Raw genomic sequence first — 12,314 nt, forward strand, 5'->3', positions numbered from 1 at the left:
AGTTTGATCTGCAGTAGCAATTACAATACCACCTATAAAAAAAAACATTATTACATAAAGGAATAGCTAGAAGCACAACCTTTTCGAAATAATGTTTTTTTTTTATCATAATTTTTGGTTCGGGTAAAAGGAAAAAAAAATATTGGTTATTTGGACTAATTCACTCAACAAAAATCATCTGTATGGTCCACTTGGTGTAAGGTTTATGCACATTTACAGAACATATTAACAAACACACACTAGCTGTACAAACAGAACATTTCTTTTTATTATTTAAGTAGCTTTAGTAAAGTGCTATATACAAAACAACGTGACTATGCATCAGTAAGTTTACTCTGCAGCCCGTGAAGGACTTCCATTTGTCTTCGCTTGTCTTTCGCTCTGTTAATGGTCATTTTAAAGACCCTGCAGTAAAGTTCCATAGCAGCTGGCGTGTCATCGTTCCCCGGCACTGGGTAACTTATCAGGCTGGGGTTGCAGTTGGTATCTACAATTCCGACAGTTGGAATATTCATCTTTGCTGCGTCTCGAATTGCGACATGCTGCTCAAACACGTTGTTGAGAGTGCTAAAGAAGACAATCAAGTCCGGTAACCTTACTCCAACCCCGTATTGAACAGGAGCATTAGTGAGAAGACCGCCGTGCCAGTAACGGGTATGTGCATACTCTCCGCAATCCTTAGCGGTGTTCTCTATCAGGTGCGTAAACTGACGGTTGCGGCTCACAAACAATACGATTCCATTTCTATAGGCAACATGAGCAGTGACGTTTAGCGCAAGTTGAAGATGCTCCAGAGTTTGTTCCAAATCCACCACATCCTGTTCCAGCCGACACCCAAATAAGTACTGCTCCATTAACCTGGAATTAAAGAGCCAGTTGTTATTACCCGACATACAGTGGCACAAACATTATTATAAAAGAAAAAGGTATTGTAAAAAGGTACTCCTTTAAATAAAGTATACAGTCAAAGTATAGTGGGTATAGAACTTTTTTTTGGTATAATAGGGCGTGAAACCACCTCACATTACTTAAAAGGATTTTAGAAACCTCAGAAAATACTATTTCATCAATTCTAAAATGAACTCTTAGCAAAGACAGAAAATGTTTCTAGAAAATATTTTAAAAAGTAAATTTGGGGCAATAATGTACTTTTAGAAATAAACAGTACATTTATGTTTTCCTACTTCTTTTTAGTAAACCTATTTTAGATCAAACCGTTCAAAGTTTAATAAAACACTAAATTTAATGGAAAACCTTTTGATTTTAAATTAAAGTAAAAGGAGGGCAAAATTAATTATTTAAGCATACTTTATGGGGTTTTTTTTACAACTCATTATTAAAGCGACATAAAACCCAAAATTTGTCTTCCATGATTTAGATAGAATTAAATTGGAAAGTTATGTAAAAACATAATAATTTATGCTTACCAGATAAATTAATTTCCTTCATGGCAGGGAGAGTCCACAACTTCATTCCTTAATGTTGGGAAATACAACACCTGGCCACCAGGAGGAGACAAAGACACCCCAGGTAAAGGCTTAAATATCCCTCCCACTTCCCCTATCCCCCAGTCATTCTGCCGAGGGAACAAGGAAAAGTAGGAGAAACATCAGGGTATAAAAAGGTGCCAGAAGAAATAATATAAAAAGGGAGCCGCCCATCAAAAACATAAATTACGGGCGGGGTCGTGGACTCTCCCTGCCAGGAAAGTAAGGAATTTATCTGGTAAGCATAAAATTATGTTTTCCTTCCATAAGGCCGGGAGAGTCCACGACTTCATTCCTTACTGTTGGTAAAACTAAACCCAAGCTCCAGAGGACACTGAATGAATAACGGGAGGGAACAAAAAGGAAGAGGTGGACCCTATTCTGAGGGCACCACAGCCTGCAAACCTTTTCTTCCGAAATCTGCTTTAGCAGAAGCAAAAACATCAAACTTGAAAATTTTGAAAAAGTATGTAAGGAGGACCAGGTAGCCGCCTTACAAATCTGATCCATAGAAGCTTAGTTCTGAAAAGCCCAGGAGGAAGCCACTGCTCTAGTGGAATGAGCAGTAATCCTCTCAGGAGGCTGTCGTCCCGCTGTCTCATAAGCGAAATGGATGACAATCCTCAACCAGAAAGATAGAGAAGTCTTAGTAGCCTTCTGCCCATTACACTTCTCCGTATAGATGACAAACAAAGAAGATTGTCTGAATTCCTTAGTAGCCTGAAGATAGAACGCCAAGGCACGAAACACATCTAGATTGTGAAGCAAACGTTCCTTCGCTGAAGGACGATTAGGACACAAGGAAGGAACAACAATCTCTCGATTAATGATACGTTCCGACACCACCTTAGGGAGGAACCCTATTTTAGTGCGTAAAACCACCTTATCAGCATGAAAAACAAGACAAAGGGGAGTCACATTGCAAAGCAGAAATCTCAAACTGCGCGCAAAAGCAATAGCCAACAAAAAAAGAACCTTCCAAGATAATTTAATGTCAACAGTATGCATAGGCTTAAATGGAGCCTGCTGCAAAACACTAAGAACCAGATTGCGGCTCCAAGGCGGAGCCCCAGATCTAAATACAGGTCTGATCCTAGTCAGAGCCTTAAATGATTGCACATCCGCAAGTTCAGCCAATCTTTTTTTTTTTTTTTTATGTCATTGTTTTTATTTGTTTTCTGTTTTGTACGTGATGAAATGAATATATATTTTTTGAGTTATATTGTAAAAACTCAATAAAAATCTGTGTACCCCGGTACACGCTTTAAAAAAATAAAAAAAAAAAAATACACAGACAGGGCCGATATTTGTCCCTCCAGGGAACTAGCAGATAAACCCTTCTCCAGTCCATCCTGGAGAAAAGATCAATTCTGGCAACCTTAAGCCAGGAAAAACCACGCTCTTCACACCAGTACAAGTTAAGTCCTCCACACTTTATGGTAGATACAACAAGTAACTGGCTTACAAGCTTGAACCAGAGTGTCAATAACACTCTCAGAAAACCCTCTCTTGGCTAAGACTAAGCGTTGAATCTCCAGAGAATCTAGATTTTGATGAACGAAGGGACCCTGTATCAGTAGATCTCTGCGACAAGGTAACCTCCACTGAGGAGATGAGGACATCCCCACCAGATCCACAAACCATGTCTTTTGCGGCCACGATGGAGCAATCAGAATCACTGATGCTCGCTCCTGCTTGATGTGAGCTACCACATGAGGGAGAAGCGGTAATGAAGGAAAAAGATATATGGAGTCTGAACCACCATGGTACTGATATAGGGCATTTAGCAATTCCGCCTGAGGATCCTTCGATCTTGACCCGTACCTGCGTAGTTTGGTATTGAGGCGGGATGCCATGAGATCTATCTCCGGCGTCCCCCTTCGCTGCATATCTCTGCAAACACCCTGGGTGGAGAGACCATTCCCCTGGGTGAAAGGATTGTCTGCTGAGGAAGTCCGCTTCCCAGTTGTCCACACCCGGAATGTGGATCGCCGACAATGAACATCCGTGAGTCTCCGCCCACTCTAGTATCTGACATACTTCTCATCGCCAAGGAACTTCTTGTTCCCCCCTGATGGTTGATGTAGGCAACCAAGGTTATATTGTCTGATTGAAGATTGCCAGTAGTTCCAAAATATTGATCGGAAGGGAGGACTCCTCCTGAGTTCACAGACCTTGTGCCATCTTGGCACCCCAAACGGCTCTACAGCCGGAAAGGCTTGCCCCCGTAGTCACAATCTCCCAGGACGGTCTCAAAAAGCACGTGCCTTGGGACAGATGATCTGGACAGAGCCACCAAGAGAGCACGTCTCTTGACAGGTTGTCCAGCACAATCTGTTGAGACAGATCTGAATGGTCGCCGTTTCATTGTCAGCATGCATAGTTGTAAAGGTCTGAGATGGAATCTGGCAAAAGGAATGATGTCCATACAAGACACTATGAGTCCGATCACCTCCATACACTGAGGGTCTATAAGAGGCCTGGACGGCAACACATACAGAAGTTAGCTTGCAACGTCTCTGATCTGTGAGGAATATTCTCATGGATATGGAGTCTATTATTGTCCCCAGGAAAATCCCCCTTGTACTTGGAGTAAGAGAACTCTTTTCCAAGTTTATCTTCCATCCATGTGATTGAAGAAGATTGAGAAGGGACTCCGAATGTTCTTCTGCTAGACGAAAAGATGGTGCCTGTACCAAGATAACGTCCAGGTAAGGCGCTACTGCAATACCTCATGTTCTGGCAACGGCTAAAAGAGTCCCCAGAACCTTTGTAAATATCCTTGGAGCAGTAGCTAGGCCAAACAGAAGAGCTATGAACTGGAAGTGCTGGTCCAGAAAAGCAAACTTCAGGAACTGAAAATATTCCCTGTGAATCGGGACGTGAAGGTATGCATCCTTCAGGTCTATTGTGGTCATAAACTGTCCTTCCTGAACCAGAGGAAAGATTGACCATATTGTCTCCATCTTGAAAGAGGGAACACTCAGAAACTTGTTTAGGCACTTTAGGTCCAGAATTGGACGAAAAGTTCCCTCCTTCTTTGGAACCACAAAAAGGTTTGAATAAAACCCCAAACCTCTTTCTGCTGTAGGTACTGGGAAAATTACTCCTAGAGAGAGGAGATATCCAGTACGCAACCTAAGAAGGCAGCCCTCTTTTCTGGTCTTGTAGACAGACTGGAGAGTAGGAATCTGCCACTGGGTGGATGAGATTTGAATTCTATCATGTATCCTTGAGATACAACCTCCAGGACCCAAGTGTCCTGTACATCCTGGAACCAAGCGTCTGAAAAAAAGAGACAGGCTGCCTCCTACTCGATCCGATCCCGAATCGGGGGCTGCCCCTTCATGCCGATTTGTTCTTGGCGGGCTTCTTAATCTGTTTGGACTTATTCCAGGAGTGAGCCGGCTTCCAAGTACTCTTGGGCTGCTCGGACTTGGATGAGGATTGCTGTTGTTGTGACTTGTCAGCACGATAGGACGAAAATTAGACAGTTGCCGTCCCTTAGGCCTATTCTTTTTATCCTGCGGTAGGAAGGCACCTTTCCCTCCGGTAAACGTAGAGATAATGGAGTCCAGCCCTGGACCGAATAAAATCTTCCCCTTGAAGGGAAGAGAAAGGAGTCTGGATTTAGAAGTCATATCCGCAAACCAAGACTTCAACCAGAAAGCCCGGCGGGCTAGAACCGCAAAGCCAGAAGCCTTTGCATTTATGCGAATATGCATATTCACGTCACAAATGAAAGAGTTAGCAATTCTCAGTGCTTTAACTCTCTCCTGAATATCCTCGAAGGGAGTCTCCACCTCAATGAGCTCCGACAGAGTGTCACACCAGTAGGTAGCTGCTCCAGCAACCGCGGCTACAGCTGGTTGAAATAAAACCCAGTATGTTGAAACATCTTCCTCAGAAAAGTTTCCATTCTTTTATCCATAGGCTCTCTAAAAGAAGAACTATCCTTCAGAGGGATAGTAGTATGCTTAGCCAGCGTAGAGATAGCGCTATCCACCTTAGGGATGGAGCCCTACTAATTTAATTGAGAGAGAGGGGCCGGGAATAATTTTTAAAAAAGTAGACAAGGGGGAAATAATGTTCGCCACCTTAACTGGCACAGAAAAAGTCAGATGCTCAATTTTAAATCTAAAGGAGTGTTCCACCGCTGAAGGAGGATAAAAAATGATGTCTCCAACTCAGAAAGTTTAACCTCTGAAGCTACAGAGGTTAAATCATCCTCGGATAGCTGGGACATAGTAGCTAAATGCGACAAATATTTAGATAACTCTAGGTCAGGAGAACTATGTTTAACCTTTCTCTTGCGCTTGTTAGAGCGAGGTAAGGAACTCAGGGCCGCAGACAACGCTGATTGTAACGGCACGGTAAAATCCGCTGGAAAAAGGCCCCATCCAGATGGAGGATTAGATGAGCCGCGGGGAACTGCATGTGGAGCGGGTAATGTAGAAAGGGTAGTAATTTCTTTGGACCCAGATTCCTGAGAAGTAGATTTAAGCCTCCTCCTGGTGACCAGGTGTTTTATTTCCCAACAGTAAGAAATGAACTTGTGGGCTCTCCCTGCCTTATGGAAGGAAATGTTACTATATCATCAAATGTGCTTCATTCTATTGGTATTCTTTGCTGAAGAAGAAGCGATGCACTTCTGGGAGTTATCTGAACGCATTGGGTGAGACAATTACAAGAGGCAGATATGTGCAGCCACCAATTAGCAGCTTCCAGTAGTGCATGTCTGCTCTGAGCATACCTAGGTATGATTTTCAAAATAGGATACCAAGAGAATGAAGAAAGTGAGATAATAGACGTAAATGGAAAAAACTTATATAAAATTGCACGCTCTATCCGAATGATGAAAGTTTAATTTTGGCTTAACTGACCAATTAAATATATGCACAATTTTATTTTATGTTTTATGTTCATTTATGCTAAAGGCAGTCAAGTTGTAATAAGAGCTGACATGGAGAGATTCTGATGATGCAATTAATGAATTTACAAAAAAAGGTTTCACGCATAAATCAGATTCTGAGTTTCAGATGTGGAATAACTATCCTTTTTTTTTTATCCCGCTATTAATTAGAAAACTAAAAATATACTAAGTATCCATATAGGCGACACTATAACATTCAACCCCTTAGCTGCCAGAGGCTACTACAGACTGACAGTTTAATCTGGGTGCACTATGAATATTCCTTAATAAAAAGGTACGCGTAACAAACATGCCTACCTGTGTCGGCACCCCTTCTTATGTCCCAGATGCACACGCGCATCAAATAGCTCCTTAACAGAGATCAGTTCTTTCACGTTGAAAAAGTCTGGGTGTTTCAGGGGTTCTGATAGGAGTTTCTCTGTGAATTCTAAAAGCAAAGATTGGAATGGGTTAATTCAAGCTTGGTTACAATGTGCTGCGGAATTTATCAGCAGGAGTCAGAATCACAGTAGTGTACAGTAGAATATAATAAATAAATAATTCTCTATAACAATATTAGCTGTGCCTGTGTAATATTTATATGACAGTTACAACATGACATTAAACACTTTGAGATGCTAATATAAAATGATAAATCGTTAATATAAAAATAACTCTGCAATACACTTTCATTATTTATTTTGCCCCCTTTTCCTGTAATTCCATTTTGAAATTCTGAGCTTTTCAGTTCCTGTTAGAAGTGGAAGTGAAGAACACTTATATTACACAAAGCCATTGGCTGCACACTCTAGTGACCTATTTATAACGGTCCCTATTTGGCCACAGCAGATAAGGTAACCTAAGTTACAACATGGCAGCTCCCATTGTTTTAATTTACACTTATTTTGTCAAAATGTAAACAACTAATGAAACGTTAAACAATACAGCTACATGTTATTCTCTAATCTTTTGTTTGAATTCATCATTCTATCTTGCATTTATTTAGTGTTTAATGTCCCCTTTAAAGGGACAGTGTAGTGTAAAATTGACATGAATTACCTGGTTAGAGCATAACTCTAGGTGTTTTATAATAACAAAGGAGCTAACCACAACTATTGAAGCACTTAAAAAGGGGCATAATACCCAAAAGAGATGCAGCAAAACTGTAAAAAGCTGACGAAGTATCACATAAAACATCTCTAGGTGAAAAAAAGGAAGATATGTTACCACAAAAGTCTTCAGCTCACAACAGTACATGCTCAGTGTTCATTTGTAATGCAACTGTCAGCTGCATGTTGGGGGGAAAAACAACAGCCAATCAGCTTCGTCAGAGCTGAGGTCATACTTTGCTTTACAGTGAGAGAGAACACCATTTCAAACAGCTTTCATATTTACTTCTATTATCCAATTTATTTTGTTCTCTTGGTATCATTTGATGAAAAGCATACCTAGGCAGGCTTAGGAGCTGCTGATTGATGGCTGCTCATATATGCATCATGTTATTAGTTAACCCATGTGCATCGCTATTTCTCCAAAAGAATGAAGCAAATTAGATAATATAAATAAATTGGAAAGATGTTTAAATTTGTATTCTCTATCTGAAGAAAAAAAAAAAAAATGGGTTTCATGTCCCTTTAAACTGAAGTGGAAAATAACATGACTGTGCCTGCACATGACAGATGCACACTCACTTGCAAGTCCCTTAACTAGCTTCCTGATTGGCTGCTTAAAGACCCTTTACAATGGGATGTTGCTACTGAGGAAATTTTGAGTTATATCTTCCTTTTTTACATAGAGAGGTTCAGGTGATATTTGCTAGTCATTTTTTACAGCAATGCTACAACATTTGGGTATCATGTCCCTTTAATTGGAAAACTTTTGTGAATGGTGAGGTTGTGTGACTGTGCCAAGCTACTGATTGGCTTAGCAGCAGTTCTCTGCGGCTCCTTAGCTGGACTTTGTGTGTTTAACTCTTGCCAAGGTGTTAAACACATAGGGAGTGATCTCAATCCTATAGAAAAAAAAAACTTATCAAATGATTTAGCTACAAAAATTTCCATAAACATTAATGGTGGTTCTCTGTATACAAACATAAGATACGTTGCATCGACCTCATAGAGTTTGAGAGTCAGCAGTGCAAAAGTGACACTAACAAATGACAGCATGTTATTGTAGCAGGAAGCTATCCCTTTAAAGGGAAACCAAACACTGTTTTTTTTTTTTTTTTTTAAATAAGACTGATTAAAGGGACATGGAACGCAAATTTGTTTCTTTCATGATTCAGACAGAGCATACAATTTTAAGAAGGTTTCCAATTTACTTCTATTATCACATTTGCTTTGTTATTATGTTATTCTTTGTTGAAGAGATATCTAGGTAGGTAGTGTGCACGTCTGAAGCACTACATGACAGGAAATAGTGCTGTCATCTAGTGCTCTTGCTAATGTATTACATTGTTGCAAAACTGCTGCCATATAGTTCTGCAGACACGTGTACACTCCTTAGCTTATCTTCCTCCTGAATCATTAAAGAATATATTTGGGTTTTATGTCCCTTTAATTAAACATATCATGTGGGATTACACTTTAAATGGACCATCTGTTCAGCCAAAAGAGTATGAGAAGTCCAGCCCTAAGAAAATGCTAAAGAGAAAGAGAAGTCCGGCCCTAAGAAAATGCAAGAGAGTATGAAAAGTTCAGCCCTAAGAAAATGCAAAAGAGTATGAAAAGTTCAGCCCTAAGAAAATGCAAAAGAGTATGAGAAGTCCAGCCCTAAGAAAATGCTAAAGAGTATGAGAAGTCCGGCCCTAAGAAAATGCTAAAGAGTATGAGAAGTCCGGCCCTAAGAAAATGCAAAAGAGTATGAGAAGTCCGGCCCTAAGAAAATGCTAAAGAGTATGAGAAGTCCAGCCCTAAGAAAATGCTAAAGAGTATGAGAAGTCCAGCCCTAAGAAAATGCTAAAGAGTATGAGAAGTCCAGCCCTAAGAAAATGCTTAAGAGTATGAGAAGTCCAGCCCTAAGAAAATGCTTAAGAGTATGAGAAGTCCAGCCCTAAGAAAATGCAAAAGAGTATGAGAAGTCCAGCCCTAAGAAAATGCAAAAGAGTATGAGAAGTCCAGCCCTAAGAAAATGCAAAAAAAGAGTATGAGAAGTCCAGCCCTAAGAAAATGCAAAAAAAGAGTATGAGAAGTCCAGCCCTAAGAAAATGCAAAAAAAGAGTATGAGAAGTCCAGCCCTAAGAAAATGCTAAAGAGTATGAGAAGTCCAGCCCTAAGAAAATGCTAAAGAGTATGAGAAGTCCAGCCCTAAGAAAATGCAAAAAAACCCCAAAAATTTATGCTTACCTGATAAATTTGTTTCTTTTTAGACAAGATGAGTCCACGGATCATCTTCATTACTTATGGGATATTCACCTCCTGGTCAGCAGGAGGTGGCAAAGAGCACCACAGCAGAGCTGATTATATAGCTCCTCCCTTCCCTCCCACTCCAGTCATACGACCAAAGTTAGGAAGAGAAAGGAAAAGCCAAGGTGCAGAGGTGTCTGAAGTTTACAAAATTAACAACCTGTCTTAAAAGAACAGGGCGGGCTGTGGACTCATTGTGTCTAAAAAGAAACAAATTTAACAGGTAAGCATAAATTTTCTTTTCTTTTTAAAGACACGATGAGTCCACGGATCATCTTCATTACTTATGGGATACAATACCCAAGCTAGAGTACACAGATGATAAGGGAGGGACAAGACAGGGAACCTAAACGGAAGGCACAACTGCTTGAAGAACCTCTCTCCCAAAAGCAGCCTCAGCCGAGGCAAAAGTATCAAATTTATATAATTTAGAAAAAGTATGAAGAGAGGACCAGGTTGCAGCCTTGCAAATTTGTTCTACAGAAGCTTTATTTTTGAATGCCCATGAGGAAGCAACAGCCCTAGTGGAATGAGCCGTAACCCTCTCAGGAGGCTGCTGTCCAGCAGTCTCATATGAAAAATGGACGATACTCTTCAGCCAAAAAGAAAAAGAGGTAGCCATAGCTTTCTGACCCTTACGTTTTCCAGAGAAAATACAAACAAAGAAGAAGACTGACGAAAGTCCTTAGTCGCTTGTAAGTAAAATTTTAAAGCACGGACAACGTCCAAATTGTGTAGAAGACGTTCCTTCTGAGAAGAAGGATTAGGACACAGGGAAGGAACAACAATCTCCTGATTAATGTTCCTGTCTGAAACAACCTTGGGAAGAAAACCTAGTTTAGTACGTAAAACTATCTTATCTGAATGGAAAATAAGATAAGGTGAAGTGTATTGCAACACCAAGAGTTCAAATACTCTACGAGCTGAAGAAATAGCAACAAGAAACAAAACTTTTGAAGATAATAACTTAATATCTAAGGAATGCATAGGCTCAAACAGACCCCCTTGAAGAACGTTGAGAACTAAATTCAGACTCCATGGAGGAGTAACGGGTTTGAACACAGGCCTGATCCTAACCAGGGCCTGACAAAAAGATTGTACATCTGGAACATCTGCCAGAAGTTTGTGTAACAAAATAGACAAAGCAGAGATTTGACCCTTTAGGGAACTGGTAGATAAACCCTTCTCCAAACCTTCTTGAAGAAAATACAAAATTCTGGGAATCCTAACTATTCCATGAGTAGCCCTTGGATTCATACCAATAGAGATATTTACGCCATATCTTATTATAAATCCTTCTAGTGATCGGCTTGTGATCCTGAATCATGGTCTCTATGACTGAATCAGAAAAACCCTGCTTGGATAATATTAAGCGTTCAATCTCCAAGCAGTCAGCTTCAGAGAAACTAGATTTGGGTGAAGGAAGGGACCTTGAATTAAAAGGTCCTCCCTCAACGGAAGTATCCAAGGTGGCAGAGATGACATTTCCACCAGATCTGTATACCAAATCCTGCGAGGCCAAGCAGGGGCAATGAGGATCACTGATGCTTTCTTCTGTTTGATTCGAGCAATGACCCGAGGAAGAAGTGCAAACGGAGGAAACAGGTATGCTAGACTGAAGGACCAAGGAACTGCCAGAGCATCTATCAGTTCCGCCTGGGGATCCCTGGACCTCGACCCGTATCTTGGGAGCTTGGCATTCTGACGAGATGCCATGAGATCTTACTCCGGCCGACTCCATTTGAGAAGCAGGTTGGAGAACACTTCCGGATGGAGTTCCCACTCTCCCGGATGAAAAGTCTGCCTGTTCAGAAAGTCCGCCTTCCAGTTGTCCACCCCCTGGGATGTGGATCGCTGACAGATGGCAAGAATGGGCCACCGCCCACCGGATTATCTTGGCTACCTTGGTCATAGCTAAGGAACTCCTCGTTCCTCCCCGATGATTGATGTAAGACACTGATGTTATGTTGTCCGACTGGAATCTGATAAACTGTGCCGAAGCCAACTGAGGCCAGGCCAGAAGAGCATTGAAGATCCCTCTTAGTTCCAGGATGTTTATAGGAAGAACAGACTCCGCCTGAGTCCATACTCCCTGAGCCTTTAGAGAACCCCAGACAGCTCCCCACCCTAGAAGGCTGGCGTCTGTTGTCACAATCACCCAGGACGGTCTGCGAAAGCAGGTTCCCTGGGATAGATGATCCAAAGACAACCACCATTGAAGAGAAACCCTCGTTTCCTGTTCCAGGGTTATTCGAGGAGACAAGTCTGCATAATCTCCATTCCACTGCCTGAGCATGTTTAACTGCAGAGGCCTGAGGTGGAACCGAGCAAACGGGATGATGTCCATTGCAGCCACCATCAGTCCGATTACTTCCATGCACTGAGCCACAGACGGTCGATTTCCTGACTTCTGTCAGAAAAATCCTCAGATATAGAATCGATTAGAGTTCCCAAGAAAGTCACCCTTGTTTTCAGGACTAGGGAACCCTTTTCCAGATTTACCTTCCACCC

At 41.3% G+C, this 12,314-nt stretch overlaps 1 protein-coding gene across 1 annotated transcript in view; it reads right to left on the reverse strand.

Annotated features, from left to right (window-relative positions):
* Window positions 1–246: 246 nt before the first annotated feature.
* Window positions 247–12,314, reverse strand: part of MRPS2 (mitochondrial ribosomal protein S2) — a 17,347-nt gene continuing 5,279 nt past the window's right edge. The window contains exons 3-4 of the mRNA XM_053695971.1: window positions 6,718–6,847; window positions 247–858 (exon numbers count right to left, since the gene is read on the reverse strand). Coding sequence (XP_053551946.1) covers window positions 315–858; window positions 6,718–6,847 — 674 coding nt within the window. The 3' untranslated portion in view covers window positions 247–314. The remainder of the gene's footprint in view (window positions 859–6,717; window positions 6,848–12,314) is intronic.

Source organism: Bombina bombina, chromosome 12 (assembly GCF_027579735.1).
Source record: "Bombina bombina isolate aBomBom1 chromosome 12, aBomBom1.pri, whole genome shotgun sequence".
Lineage (NCBI taxonomy): Eukaryota > Metazoa > Chordata > Amphibia > Anura > Bombinatoridae > Bombina > Bombina bombina.